This window comes from Oncorhynchus masou, chromosome 1 (genome assembly GCF_036934945.1).
Source record: "Oncorhynchus masou masou isolate Uvic2021 chromosome 1, UVic_Omas_1.1, whole genome shotgun sequence".
In the NCBI taxonomy this organism is placed as follows: Eukaryota; Metazoa; Chordata; class Actinopteri; order Salmoniformes; family Salmonidae; genus Oncorhynchus; species Oncorhynchus masou.
The window spans coordinates 56,250,365-56,266,503 of NC_088212.1; the positions used below are offsets into that span (position 1 = coordinate 56,250,365).

Consider the following 16,139-nt stretch of genomic DNA (forward strand, 5'->3'; position numbering starts at 1 on the left):
ATATCTACAACCTCTCTATAACATATCTACAACCGCTCTATAACATATCTACAACCGCTCATTATACCAGTCTCTTCCAAGCCACCTGTCCCCTTTGCCCTTTTCAGAGTCACACAGAGGTGAGACACTGTATGAGGGGAACAGGTGAACAAGAAGGCGGAGGATGACGACGATACAGTAATTGGCCAGGTCTCTTACTTCGTACACCAATAACTCCCATAGGAAGTGGTTCAATCTAATAACAGCCACACAGAGGGGCGTTGTCTCCTACTCTCATTTTGTCATTCCATAAACATCTCTAGAATAACCTGGTATCTATGGACTTTACTGCAGAAAGCTAATCGGCGACATCGGCTCAAACATTTGAGCTTCACCTCTCATGTTATACGGCTTCTGACCGGGGTTCTGCTCAAATTGCATTTAAATTAACTCAATTCCGGAAAGGAATTCCCGATGCCTAAACCAAAAAGGACCCATTTGTTTTGTGTGAGGGCTTTACGCCCTGAGTTCCCACCCAGTGGGACAATAAATAGACCCTAACTCTGCAACTGGCGACAGCAGAAGTGCCACTCTCACTAAAAACCAGGTAATGGCAACGTCGAGGTGCTACATGCTCAGCAACTCAGGAAGACATCTCAGAGTCACACACACACCTTCATCCCCACTCATCTAAAAACAGATAAGACAACTGGATTGGTTTAAAAATCACTAGATCTAACTTTCTGGTTCACCCACCATTGGGACCTACCTTTTCGCCTCGCACATCTTTAATGACGTGCGTCCAACCTCAAACAAACGTGTCCAGGTGAGTTAAGATCCCCCCTCGATAAAGATCAAAATGAAGCGTTCAGATCAGAATGTGTGTGTGTGTTCCAAATATTATATGTAGAAACATGGCATACATATACTCTGCCTTATTTGGTGTGTGTGTGTGTGTGTGTGTGTGTGTGTGTGTGTGTGTGTGTGTGTGTGTGTGTGTGTGTGTGTGTGTGTGTGTGTGTGTGTGTGTGTGTGTGTGTGTGTGTGTGTGTGTGTAATGTCTATACACTTAGACCTAAGTGTGTGCATAAGTATGTCTCTCGCGTGTATAAGTATCTGTGAATATACCGTATGTGTGCTTCTAGTGTGTGTCCCTCGGTGGGTGCTCAGTGTTGGTATGCGGGCTTCTTCTGTTAACTCCTCATTCTCCCACTCACTGAAGGCTCTGCCTCTGCCTGGCTGTCTGCTTGCTAAAGAGCACCAGGTGGATAGGGGTGAAGAGGGGAGGGGGTAAGGTTTAGAAGAGGAGGGGTCCAAAGAGAACACCACACCCCCAAGCCAGTCAGAGGGAGAGGTGAGGGAAGTTGGACCGAGGGGGGGGGGTATCTCCAGGGGCCAGAGAAGCCGAAAGGGTAACGAGAGGGGGAGTGGTGGATGTGGGTTTACAGTGCTGGCTGGGGTACTTCATTCTCACGCAGAGTGATCAGAAGGATCATACATCACGTTGTCGTGTCCGGGGCTTCCAGAAAGCACTTCACTAAAAGCACGACATCAGACACACGTCACATACCCAGGTTAGAAGCCACAGCATGAACCGAGGATCAAAACACCTCCGGTCTTCATAGCTGTTTCACCACCAGGTGCTAACCTCTCACTTTCAACCAATTCAAAAAATTCGATAAATCATTTTTTTTTTTACTCCTCCACATGAATATAATATATTATAAAAACACCTTTACACAACTGGAATGAGATAACGAACGACAAATGTAAGTCGACCTGTAAGTACAACTAGATAGATTACTATATCGTAAACATTTATGGAAACAACATTTGGATTTTTCTGGTCTTAATTCAAGGTTAGGCAAAAGGTTAGGTTTAAAATCTGATTTAAGAAGATACATTTGATTAAAAGGCAGTGTTTGTGACCTTGCCACTTGCACAGATAATGACTACTCTGTAGGTGGGCGTGGAATCCCACTGCCAACTCATCCTCTATGGTCAAACCTATAACAAGTGCTTTAATCAGTTAGCTGCTAACGCAACCTAGCATTGGTGGTTAACCATTCAAGGCCAGGGGAGGAGACTAAGCTATCAGTGTCTGTTTTAAATGGTTAAGACACAGGGAGGCTCCACCATATCACCACACACACACACACACACACACACACACACACACACACACACACACACACACACACACACACACACACACAACCCCCCAGGCTATAGGCGTAATCTGGTCACTTGAATAAGGGCTCATTTCGACCATCAATCACCCTGTTCCGAGGCCGAGGCTGGGACCACACACACACACACACACTCCTGTGCCTATAGTTCATCCTCAGAGCCTTTGTGTGTTTCCTTTATATCCACTATGTCATCATAATTATCTCACATGGCCAGGCTAGTGGTACAGAACATGATACCGGATCTAAACTCAGTACAGCACTTGATCACTCATCTCTCTACACTAAGGCACTACGGCTTTGGCTGGCGTCCCACCCAATCCCTAAGTATAGATGTCGGAGATCATACTGCACTAGCAGGGGAATGGTTGGGGCCTTCATAGCACTCACCTGCCCAAGTGTGTGTGTTTTGATTTTGATTTGATTTTAATCTCTTTTCGTCCCCATTTGGACTAATCTTCCAAGAGTCCTTAAACATTCAAATACAATTTATAATACAAAACACACTTTCACATTTAACACACTATTACAAACGTACATAATATACTAACATAATGACCCAATAAATACTCAAATACTCAGATTGATTCTTCATCTACTATAGTCCCACAGCATTTCTATATACTATATTTAAATTGTTTTAAAATAATGTTTACATTTTTATTGAAAGGTTTCTAGTTTGCTCAGTTAATTTATTCAATTTCTGTATTGCTCTAAATCGAAATGTTCTTTTGTCTATTTCTCTTTTCTGTCTGGATAACGCATAGATGGTGGACAATCTATTCCTAGTATTTACGGAATGTCTGTCTCTTACCAACTGAATACCGTTGTGAATAGAACTTGGTCGTTTTAAATTATGTATATTATGAAATAAAATAAGCATGTTTTTTTCAATTATCTTGTTGATTGATGACCAACCAAGAACATTGCGTATGACGACAACAGAAGAACCATATCTCCACCTTAAAACAATCCTTGCTGCTTTGTTATGTGCAATCTGCAGTCTCCTAACTTCACTTGATGATGCATTTCCCCAGACCACAGAACAGTGGTTCACCTGACGCTCAATTAATGCTTGTGTTATTTGCCTTAGAATTCTTCCTGGTAAATATTTAGATATCCTTCTGATTATGCGTGCTGTTATAATATATTTTTATATTTTTTACATAGATTAGTTATTTGAGACGACCATGATAAGCAGTTGTCTAGCTGCACTCCCAATAGTTTGATTTCTGCCACTTCTTCAATTTGTACTCCTCCCATACTTAATTGTATCCCATGCTGTTTTGGCCTTTTCCTAGTTGAACAGACCAACATTACTTTTGTTTTCTTGGTGTTTAAAACAAGTTTGTTTTGGCAAACCCACTTCCTGATATTCTCCAAATCTCCTTGTAAAGCCTGCTGTACCTGTTGAACCGATTGTCTTGCTGCATAAATTGTAGTATCATCTGCAAATATAGTAGATTGAGTTTCAACCAAGGCATAGGGAAGGTCGTTGGTATATATTAAATAAAGAAGTGGCCCAAGGCAGCTGCCCTGTGGTATACCATAGTTTAACATATTAGGGGAAGAAAATGAACCATTGATATAGGTGGACTGTTTCCTGTCAGTTAGATATGACTGTACCCAATTCAATGTTACCTCCTTAAAACCATAATGCATTCATTTTGTCAAAATGATTTCATGATCCACCAAATCAAATGTGTGTGTGTGTGTGTATGTGTCTGTGCATGGTTTGAAATAGGTTATCTGAATGCGTCAGGGGGAGCACTTAACCCCACCCCTTTCAGAGCAGGTGACTCTGCGGAAGTGAAATGGAGCGAGAGAAACTTGCCGCTTTTTTGGTTCATACAACCTTTGATTCCATCATCTTTTTATTTTTATTTTTTAAATGTATTTTTTATACATGGTGGGGTCGTGTCTGTGTCCGGTCGAGGACCAAAAAACCTTGGAATCCCTTGAATTATGTGATCTAAAGAAGGCCATTTTCCTTCCTCTTTAGACTTTTTTGTTTTACCTTTATTTTACTAGGCAAGTCAGAACCTGTTAAGGCTCGGGACAATACTGCCCCCTTTGGATGAATTGCGTGCCCATAGTAAACTGAAAATAAATCTGTCCAGAATTGCTAATATATGCATATAATAATTATTATTGAATAGAAAACACTCTAAAGCTTCTAAAACCGTTTGAATTATGTCTGTATGTATAGCAGAACTCACAGGGCAGCCAATCTCCCAAACTAGTTTTCTCATATAGAAAGTTGGGCCAACTTTGACATCATCGCCCCCACCCTTACCAACCAGCTATGGATCTGGGAACAGTTTCTATGTCTTCCGCGAGATGTCTTCTATCAGTAGAGCGTTTAATTGTGCAAATCCCGCGAGCTTTGACCCTTTGGCAGGCAAAATACTGGGTGTCGCGAGAAAATAGATGCGCGTTCTGGCGCGAATTGTACACAGTCATTCGTCAGTTCCAGATTGTCTGAGAGGAATTGCTTTTGTCCGGTTGAATCGCCAATTGTTTTGTACGTTAATAACATCCTAGAGCTTGATTCTGCACTTAGTTTGACCAGTTTAGTCGACATATAATATGTAATTTTGAAGTTTTGATGCGCAACTGTTCGGGATCAGAAGTCATTTTGGATGCATTTCAGCTGGAACTTGTCGCATATGCTAATACAAAGACACACGACTTGAAACCAAACAATGTTTTGGGTAAGTATGACTCCTTCCACTACATTCTGATCGAAGACCATCAAAGGTAAGGGAATATTTATGTTGTAATTTTGTGTTTCTGTTGACTCCAACATAGCGGAGAAATATTACTTATGTCTGAGCGCCGTCTCAGATTATTGAATAGTAAACGATTTCTGTAACGTTAAAAAGAAATGTGACAAAGCGATTGCATTAAGAAGCAGTGTATCTTTCTAACTATATGTAGAACATGTATATTTAGTCAAAGTTTATGATGTGTATTGCTGTTATCTGGGGTAGTTATCTATAATTTCTCCTGACATTTTTTGGCATTTTTTGAACATGGCATCAATGTAAACGGAGATTTATGGATATAAATTGCATATTATTTAAAAAAACATAAATGTACTGTGCAACATGTCCTATTACTGTCATCTGATGAAGATTTTCAAAAGATTAGTGAATTATTTTTCTTTTAATCCTGCGTTTGTGATTGCATCTTTTGTTCGACAAAATGGCTACATGTCGTCTGTGTCTTTGTGGTGGTTTGACATACATATGTGCTATGTTTTCGCCGTAAAACATTTTAGAAATCTGACTCGCTGGGTAGATGAACAAGGCGTTTATCTTTCATTTGAGCAATAGGACTTGTTAATGTGTGGAGGTTAAATATTTCTAAGAATATTTTTGCATTCTGTGCGCCACATTTTGAGTTGAGGGGGTGGGGGGCGGGTGCCCTTGGGGAACGTGTAGCGTGAACACGTTAAAGAACAAATTCTTATTTTCAATGACGGCCTAGGAACAGTGGGTGAACTGCCTGTTCAGGGGCAGAACGACAGATTTGAGGAGCATAAGGATTTTTTTGTTGCTTTTTGATGTTTGACTATACAGTATTCAGATATCCGTTCTTAGCTACTCATAGGTCCCATTTTATCTAGTACATATCTTTCTGTTCCCCCACGAAGCTGCATTCAAAAATGTATACATAGTCTGCTGCCTTGTGTCTTAGTCTCACGCTCTCATTTTGGCCGTTCACTCTACTGATTCTGGCATCCGCAGCAGAGTTGGCTCCCAGTGTGTAAATTCATATGATAATAATGACAGCATTGGTTTAAATTGCAGAGTATGACAGCCAAGGTATGCAGGGGGCCTGTTACAACATGGACACTGACTTCAACATGGGCACTGACTAGAAAACAAACAGGTTATGAGGTTCAACTCTACTGGATTGAACTCACAGAGCGAAGCTTCATACAGTTAGCATCTGATCTGGGCCCATGTTCATGAAGCGTCTCAGAGTAGGAGTGCTGATCTAGAATCTGTTTTGCCCTTCAGATCAATAATGAGAATACAATTATATGGACAGGCAATACCTGATCCTAGACCAGCACTCCTAATCTGAGACGATTTGTGGATACTGGTCCTGGTCCCCAAAGGACATACAATGCATTCGGAAAGTATTCAGACCCCTTCCCCCTTTTCACATTTTTGTTACATTACAGCCTTATTCTAAAATTGATTAAATTATTTTTTCCCCTCATCAATCTACACAAAATACCCCATAATGACAAAGAGAAAACAGGTTTTTCGAAATTTTAGCAAATTTACTAAAAATAGAAAACTGAAAACCTTATTTACATAAGTATTCAGACCCTTTGCTATGAGACTCAAAATTGAGCTCAGGTGCATCCTGTTTCCATTGATCACCTTTGAGATGTTTCTACAACTTGACTGGAGTCCACCTGCGGTAAATTCAATTGATTGGACATGATTTGGAAAGGCACACACCTGTGTATATAAGGTCCCACAGTTGACAGTGCATGTCAGAGCAAAAACCAAGCCATGAGGTTGAAGAAATTGTCCGTAGAGCCCCGACACCGGATTGTGTCGAGGCACAGATCTGGGGATAGGATACCAAAAACATTTTTGCAGCATTGAAGGTCCCCAAGAACACAGTGGCCTCCATCATTCTTAAATGGAAGAAGTTTGGGACCACCAAGACTCTTCCTAGAGCTGGCCGTCCGGCCAAACTGAGCAATTGGGGGAGAAGGGCCTTGGTCAGGGAGGTGACCAAGAACCCGATGGTCACTCAGACAGAGCTCCAGAGTTCCTCTGTGGATATGGGAGAACCTTCCAGAAGGAAAACCATCTCTGCAGCACTCCCCCTATCAGGCCTTTATGGTAGAGTGGCCAGACGGAAGCCACTCTTCATTAAAAGGCATATGACAGCTCGCTTGGAGTTTGCCAAAAGGCACCTAAAGGACTTTCAGATCATGAGAAACAAGATTCTCTGGCCTGATGAAACCAAGATTCAACTCTTTGGCCTGAATGCCAAGCATCACGTCTGGAGGAAACCTGGCACCATCCCTACGGTGAAGAATTGTAGTGGCAGCATCATGCTGTGGCAATGATTGTCAGCAGCAGGAACTGGGAGACTAGTCAGGATCGAAGGAAAGATGAATGGAGCAAAGTACAGAAAGATCTTTGATGAAAACCTGCTCCAGAGCACTCAGGACCTCAGACCGGGGCGAAGGTTCACCTTCCAACAAGAACACCCTAAGCACACAGCCAAGACAACGCAGGAGTGGCTTCGGGACAAGTCTCTGAATGTCCTTGAGTGGCCCAACCAGAGCCCGGATTTGAACCCGATCGAACATCTCTGGAGAGACCTGAAAATAACTGTGCAGTGACAATCCCCATCCAACCTGACAGAGCTTGAGAGGATCTGCAGAGAAGAATGGCAGAAACTCCCCAAATACAGGTGTGCCAAGAAGACTCGAGGCTGTAATTGCTGCCAAAGATGCTTCAACAAAGTACAGAGTAGAGGGTCTGCATACTTATGTAAATGTGATATTTCAGTTTTATTTTATTTACAAAACGTGCAAAAAAAATGAAACCAGTTTTGCTTTGTCAATATGGAGTATTGCGTGTATGTTGATGAGGGGGAAAACTATTTAATACATTTTTGAATAAGGCTGCAACGTAACAAAATGTGGAAAAAGTCAAGGAGTCTGAATACTTTCCGAATGCACTGTATACCATCTCAAAAAGCGATTACAGAATGTCTTCTCACAACAAGTCCTATCACAACAACAAGAACAAATGCATTTTTCCCTTCATGCCACATTACTGTTGGCTATACCATGTTCACATTTGTACACTTGGGGGAGATTACAAATACACTGGTGCCCTCTTGTGACATGACAGCCACTTACAATAGATTGATTCCCAAACCTATGAGAAAGTGCGCAAAACCAACCAAACCAGCCCCAAAAGGGATGAGTTGCAATTTGCAAAATACAATGACATTTGTTTTTTACCCTGTCATCATATGCTAGTTCTCTCAGAATACTCACCCACTGGTGACATCATCAGGGCGCGCTGCGTTCTTGCTCAGCACATCCCCGTCACTCATGTAGCCTGTCACCTCCATGGCGATGCCCTCCAGGTCAATGTCCTCTCCTCTCCCCCCCAGATCCATACTGAGGGCACCTCCCCGCCCCGCCAGCTGTCTCCGCAGGGGGCCAGGGTACAGGTAGCGCCCCCCTTGCCCTCCTCCTCCTCCCGAGGCACGACCCCCGTAGCCATTCCCCGTGGAGGGTGCGTCCCCTGCCTGCAGGCGAGGGCTGGATTGGCCCAGTCGCCATGATGACAGGGAGGGCCGGGAGGAAGTCAGGCTGAGGATGCTCCGCCCACTCCCGCCGCCGCTGCCACCGCTGATCTCCGTGGTGACGTTGCTATCAAAGGTCGTCTCCAAGGTGCTGGGGGAGGGATGGGGAGAAGCGGGGAAAAAAGACTGAGCGTAAGGCTAGACATTAGCTCAGCAGCATTGAACTAGACTAGACAGTGGGTAAGACCTCTCTAATTGTGCGAAAAGGAGAGAGCAAGCCACAGGGAGAGAGACTGGGTCAGGAGCTTGAATCAAAATCCAAAGACAAAACCACCGCTCCGTCCAGCCACTACTGGTTCAAAGACACTGACACTCTCATACAGGGGGGTAGATCATGCTGAAAGAACCAGACACAAGACACAGTCTAGTGGGTTTTGGAGAACAAGCCCTCCATTACATACACACTAGAATAGAGCATCAGACAGAGAAGCCTCCAACCTCAAAAGTTTATACAACTTCGTCCTTTATTCTATTTCTATCTGGCAACCCTGGAGGCCGGGACACATCCCCAGTGTCAGACTCGTGAGTTATTAGTGACACTACATGGCCACTAGGTGGCAGTCACGTCCCACTTAAACCGCTCTCCAGCTTCAAAATTAGACCTTTGTCCTGGGTGGACCACCCATTAATAACACGACCGCTATTTAAAACAGACGTGCTAACTCACTTTACCGTCTACATTAACAGCCTGCTTTTGGGATTCTTTTTCAGAAGATAAAGTGTTATGGATCATTTGTTAAGAATAGCTTTATTGTGATCACTATTGTGGTCTCTCTCTCTAGGAGCTGTGTCTTATGTCTTAACGGATGTCAGTGGAACTTGTCGGACACACAGAAATAGAATGTGGAATTGAAACTGGCATCTACTTGGCTGGACATTGTCCATTCTCATTTGCAGGAGGTTCATACCTGTGTGTGATCTGAGTCCCCCGTAGACTGGACATGGTCTCTTCCAGGTTCTGGCGGAGGTCTGCAATGTTTTTAACAGTCCGCAGCCGCCGTGTCTCTGGATCTTCTTCTATACGGAACAAACATTGTACCTGAGTACATAGGCACTAGCGGTGCGCGGATCAACTGTCAGTTCACCCACACCCGCCCGCTATTGCTAATAACCCATCAGCAACCACCAGACTATATGTGATAAAGTCCAAATCTGAGGCTCACACCGGACCCTAACCCGCTAATATAGAAGACGCGCTCTTAGGCTAGTCAGAGTCAACTCCGACGTCCCTTGTGCCTCCATGGATACACGTTAACTTTTTCTCCCCGTTCCTAAAAAACATTTGGCAATTGGAGTGTAGGCTATTTGACGCGAGCACAGTTAGGGTCCTAAATCTTAGGCTTAGACACTAATGCTAAAATAGCCTAAAATAATGAAAGAAAAACCTCAATGTAGCCTATAGATATGAATTATATTTTTATTGATTTTTTTTAAGGTATCGTTTTAACTTTATTCAACCCGCCCGCCACCTGCCCGTCACCAACACAATATTTTCATGACCCTAAACTCGCCCGCTCCGTGGATATAACCAGGGGACTGCGGGCTATGAGTCAACCTGCGCTTCACTAATGGACACAACAAAACCCACAACTGAATTGAGTGTGCATGAGCCAGGAAGGTATGTTTCCCATCAGATAGAATCAACCCACAGTCGGATTCATGTGATGTTCTCCTCCAACTAACAATCTCACCCAATCAAAAATAACCCCACAAAAATGGCCCATGTAACTTCTGTACAGTTCAGACACATAATCAATCGTCCATCAGCTCCTGCAGACAGAACTAGTCGATGGCCTACCTGAAAGGTCCTCATTGGATGGCTGGCTGGCTTTAAAGGGGATGTTTTCTCCGCCCCTTCCTCCTGACCCTGCCTCTGTCGCCATGATACCGTCCACGTCCGTTTGTGACCTAGATGACGGGAAATTCCGAGCAAACGGCTTGCAGATTCCCACTAACGATCAGTGACTAATGACTTATGATCCTTTCAGACTTTCTCAGGATACTATTACAGATTCATAAAGGATTGACAAATGTTAAAGTTGACCGTTTTATCAGTCCAAAGTGTATGTATTACTCACCTGTACATGAAGGGTGCTACGGTGGCTGTGTTGGGGTGGCTGTGATGCTGCTGGGGCTGAGGTAGCTGGACGCTGACCGTGTTGCAGGCTGTGCTCTGGGTAGCGCCACCACTACCACCGTCCACCACCGGGGCGGCGCTGTGGCCCTGTTGTGTGGCCTTGCCCTCTGTAGAAGCCAGACTAGAGGTAGAGCTAGAGTGCCTGCTGTCCCTGTCTCTGTCTCTGTCCAGGTGTCCGCGTTGCAGGACAAGACCCCCTCCCAACCGCATGCTCCGGGGACGCTCCCCACCCTCCTTCCCCCCTGCCGAGGGCGCCTTCCCCCCGACCCCTGAGGTTTTACCCCCTGGCTTTGGTATGCCGCTGTGTGCAGGGACAGAACTCTCCTTCTTGGCCACTTTGCTCCCTTTGGGTATGAAACTGGCGATTTTAGAAGTTCTCTTATTGGAGGAGGGTTCTGTTTCCATTGCGACACTGGTAGTCGCTTCCTCCTTAGGCTCCTCCCCCCTGAGTTCCATCCTCTCGGTGGCGATGTGTTTCCCCGCATCTTTCCCTCTTTCCCTCTCTTTCTCCTTCTCCTTCCCCCTCTCCTTCTCCTTCTCTTTCTCCTTCTCCTTCTCCAGTCCTTTCACTGAGCTCTTTTTAGAAGTCATAGCTCTGCTGAATGTGCGCTGAGCGATTCCCCTCAGTGCGATCTTGGGGCTGCTGGTTGTTGTGGCGATGGTAGGGACATGGGCTGAAGCACCACCGTGGGTCGTCCCGTTACCTGTCCCGTTGACGCCGGGCCGGGTGTTCCCCTCTGCCTCCCCTAGGGAGTCGGTGTTGGACCCTGCTTCTGCCCTCTCTACTTCACCAGCCCCGAGCTGCCGGGCGGGGGCACCGCTGTCCGCCTGAGCTCCCTGATTGCTGGAGGACGAGGACTTAGATCCGCCTTTACTGTTAAACAGCTTGAGCTTCTCCAGCATAGACTTCTGTTGGATGACTTTAGGGGGGGGCTCGGTGGATGAGGAGGCCTTTGAGGAGGTATCCTTCTCCTGCTTGACAGAGAGCATGGCTGAGGAGGAGGTGTGCTTGGAGCTCACAGACTTACTCCTCCAGGGCTTGCTGCTGGAGTTGGGGTGGGGGATGGCCGAGGAAGAGGAGGATGGAGGGACAGGAGCCGAGGTAGAGACGCTGTTGGCGGAAGTGCTGATGGTCACCGGGGACGACGGAGCATGTTCAGTCATTACCGGAGTCTGTGAAGTCATGTCCTCGGACGGTTCTGTGAGGAAGAGGAGAGGATGAAGAGGTGGAAGGGATGAAAAAAAGGGATGAGAGGAGGAAGTGAGAAGCGGATAACCGAGAGGAGAGGAGAATAGGAGCGAGAGGGGATGAGGAGATGAGAGGAGGAAGTGAGAAGCGGATAAATGAGAGGGGAGGAGAATAGGAGCGAGAGGGGATGAGGAGATGAGAGGAGGAAGTGAGAAGCGGATAACCGAGAGGAGAGGAGAATAGGAGCGAGAGGGGATGAGGAGATGAGAGGAGGAAGTGAGAAGCGGATAACCCAAGAGGAGAGGAGAATAGGAGCGAGAGGGGATGAGGAGATGAGAGGAGGAAGTGAGAAGCGGATAACCCGAGAGGAGAGGAGAATAGGAGCGAGAGGGGAAGAGGAGATGAGAGGAGGAAGTGAGAAGCGGATAAACGAGAGGAGAGGAGAATAGGAGATTAGGAGATGAGAGGAGTGAAGAAGATGAAGAGAAGGGAGAAAGCAGGAGTGGGAGAGAGGATAAGGAGGTGGGAAAGGCAAGAAATAAGAGATGGTTCGATAGAGCAATCCTCATAGACCCCACACCAACTGTCCATATAAGGTCTTGCACTATGGAAATCTTGAGTTAGCCTGTGTTGACACAGTCTAAACGTGTCATTACTTAACGTTAGCGAGCACACGACACTCGGATAACTATTAGAAACCTTGGACACTAACAACGAGAGTGCCCATCATAAACTGTTTATAAAAAACAATGAGGGAAAGCCCTTTAAAGTTTGACCTAGGAATTTTAGCTGAGATAGAACACAGCTACTAACACCCTTGGGAGGTTTGGACTTATATGGACTGATTCTGGTTCATTATCTTCCAATTCACAGGCAAAGACTTGCTCTATCCCCAGTCTGTATTCTGAACTACTGTGGAAATGAGCTAAAACACAAACACTTTCATTAAATTGGACTATTTTGTCGAAACGTTTTACAAAAGACACGTATGTTTTACTGTTTTACAGACGACACAAAAACCAACACAAAGTACTTTTTTAAAAAGTTTATAGTTTGTTACCCCTCTAAATCAATAATGTTTGACTTACCAAAAACAGTCACAATCAAATCCAAAAACGAACATAGATACAGAACTCATAGAGCAGCTAAGATGTTCTTCCCCGAGAGACTAATACTGTACAGTACAAGAACAGTGTAGTTATTGTTGTGTGCCGGTAGAGACTCCAAGTGCCAACTTACTGCTAGCATTGCTTTGAATATTCAAAGCCAAACTGCCAAACTGCCCTTGTGGCCACTCCCATGCCCAACCCATTAGTCATCCAGTACAGCACATGGACACGGCAAAACAGAAGCTAAGGTCCTGCTGCACTTACCCAAATACCTTCACAAACACGGTCGATTATTAAGTAATGATCTCAAACATCATCCGTTGCAATTCCTTTTCAATACACTCTTAGGGAAAAAAGGTGCAATCTAGAACCTTGGCGGTCGAACCCTTTTTAAGAACCCTTTTTGATCCAGGTAGAACCCTTTTGGAACCCCTTTTTGTAAGAGTGTACCATCTCTTCGTACAGTGCAGTATGCAACCCCTTTTTCAGTATACTGCATTAACATGACTCTAAACACTTGGTAACTCCATAAACTAATCTAATTTAATATTCACACATTTGAACCTCGTTAAGGAAGTATTTACTAGGAATATTAAACACTCCACATCTTTATGCCACATCCCATTTTCATCCCATTTATTCCTGTTTTTTAAACACCTTTCATGCCCTAATTGCTTTTCATGCCCCTGTCGTTTCCCCCCAGTTCAGTATTTAGAAAGCCCGCATTGAAACAATGCGCCCATTAGGAAGTGATTAGGGCCCAATTAGCCGTGCTAGAGGTTAGCCGGCGGAAAGTGGGTCAGGTTGCTAATAGCTGGCTTCCTATTGGAGGAGGGCCTGAATGAGAGAGAGAGGACCAGCAGTAATTACAGAGGAGAGAGAGAGAGAGAGAGAGAGAGAGAGAGAGAGAGAGAGAGAGAGAATGAGAGAATGAGAAAGAGAGGACCAGCAGTAATTACAGAGGAGAGAGAGAGAGAGAGAGAGAGAGAGAGAGAGAGAGAATGAGAATGAGAAATAGAGAGTGATTCAGACTCACTGAGGCTGGGATGTGGGAAAAGGGGAACGTTGAGAAGCTTACGTCGTGCCAACAGAACGGTCTGTGCCCCAGAGGGAGAATAGGGGGTGAAACCAGCTTGGGTTTTGGTTGAGAAGTGGAAATTGTGTTGGCTTGGACACTGGACACAAAAAACACACAGAGCATTTCTGGGGATGACCCAGAACCAGATGACCACCTAAGATGCCCCAGTTTGAATGAAAAGGAGATCCACATTTCACATCCTGGGTCAGAAGTGAAATTGCAATGAACCCCTTTTCCCCCACAGTTGTCAATAAAGTTGTATTGAATTCAATCCCCATCTTATATCACACAATTGACTTGTTTCCTGTTTTAGACACACACGTGATGTATCAATACACATAAACACTCACACCTGAGCCACTGACCAGCATTCTTTCTCCCTCTTCCACACCTAAAGATTGCCACAGTCAACTTTTGTCTGGTCCAATATCACAAACATATGGACTGCTGACATCCCACTTGTAAGAGATCATAGACCTCCTGACCTGGCTACTAAGATCACTGTGACAAAGTTCACTACCTTGGGACAAAAATAGGACTCCACCAACACACACACATACCTTTGTGCCTCTATATGACTTGTGTATTCTCGTAGTTTACACAGGACCCAGGTTTTAGTGTTTAAATCTTAACTACTCAATTAGTGCAGTCAATTAGTAGTCTGAAATCTGAATCTGACAGACAGAGGGAGGCCCCCAGGACTTAACCACAGACCACCAGTGAACTTCCTGCTATAACCCAACTCTGTCTCTCTCTCTCACACACACACACACACACACACACACACACACACACACACACACACACACACACACACACACACACACACACACACACACACACACACACACACACACACACACACACACACACACACACACACACACACACACCTCTGTCAAACAATGGATCAAAACAAAATCTCATCTGCAGTGCATTTGGTAAGTATTCAGACCTTTTGACTCTTTCCACGTTCTGTTACGTTACAGTCTTGTTCTAAAATGGATTAAATAGATTTTTTCCCTCATCAATCTACACACAATACCCCATAATTACAAAACAAAAACGGGTTTTTAGAAATGTTTTTTTTTTTTAAACAACTGAAATATCACATTTACGTAAGTATTCAGACCCTTTACTCAGTACTCGTGGAAGCGCTTTTGGCAGCGATTACAGTCTCGAGTCGAGACAGCCTATAGGGAGGAGGTCAGAGACCTGGCTGGGTGGTGCCAGAATAACAACCTCTCCCTCAACGTAACCAAGACTAAGGAGATGATTGTAGGCTACCGGAATAGGAGGACCGAGCACGCCCCCATTCTCATCTACGGTTCTGTTAGGAGCAGGTTGAGTTCCTTGGTGTCTACATCAACCACAAACTAGAATGGTCCAAACACACCAAGACGGTCGTGAAGAGGGCACGACAAAGCCTATTTCGCCTCAGGAAACTAAAAAGATTTGGCATGGGTCTGAGATCCTCAAAAGGTTCTACAACTGCAACATCGAGAGCATCCTGACTGGTTGCATCACTGCCTGGTACGCCATTTGCTCGGCCTCCGACCGCAAAGCACTACAGAGGGTAGTGCGTACGGCCCAGTACATCACTGGGGCTAAGCTGCCTGCCATCCAGGACCTCTACACCAGGCGGTGTCAGAGGAAGGCCCTAAAAATTGCCAAAGACTCCAGCCACCCCAGTCATAGACTGTTCTCTCTACTACTGCATGGCAATCGGTACCGGAGTGCCAAGTCTAGGTGTAACGATCCTCTTCCTGTGAATGACTGGACCAAGGCGCAGCGTGAGACGTGTTCATGATATTTTATTAAAATCAGAACACTAGAACAAAAAACAGCAAAGAGGAAAACGAACAGTTCTGTAAGGAAACTAACAATACAGAAAACAACTACCCACAAAACCCATGTGGGCAAGAGCTACCTAAGTATGGTTCCCAATCAGAGACAACGATAGACAGCTGTCCCTGATTGAGAACCATACTCGGCCAAAAACAAAGAAATACAAAAACCTAGCAAAAGGAACATAGAATGCCCACCCTAGTCACACCCTGGCCTAACCAAAATAGAGAATAAAAGCCTCTCTATG

General features: G+C 44.9%; 1 protein-coding gene across 4 annotated transcripts in view; it reads right to left on the bottom strand.

The window, feature by feature from the left end:
- The window catches only part of LOC135546497 (neuron navigator 2-like), a 132,477-nt gene that overhangs the window by 60,069 nt on the left and 56,269 nt on the right, over positions 1-16,139 (bottom strand). For 2 of the 4 annotated variants that reach the window (XM_064974981.1, XM_064974971.1), the window contains 4 exons: positions 10,610-11,867; positions 10,330-10,439; positions 9,440-9,548; positions 8,218-8,622 (listed from right to left, as the gene is read on the bottom strand). In XM_064974981.1, the coding sequence (XP_064831053.1) occupies positions 8,218-8,622; positions 9,440-9,548; positions 10,330-10,439; positions 10,610-11,867 (1,882 nt within the window). Of the gene's footprint in view, positions 1-8,217; positions 8,623-9,439; positions 9,549-10,329; positions 10,440-10,609; positions 11,868-12,945; positions 13,126-16,139 lie in introns of those variants that run through there. The other 2 variants (XM_064974990.1, XM_064974998.1) reach the window with 2 other exon arrangements.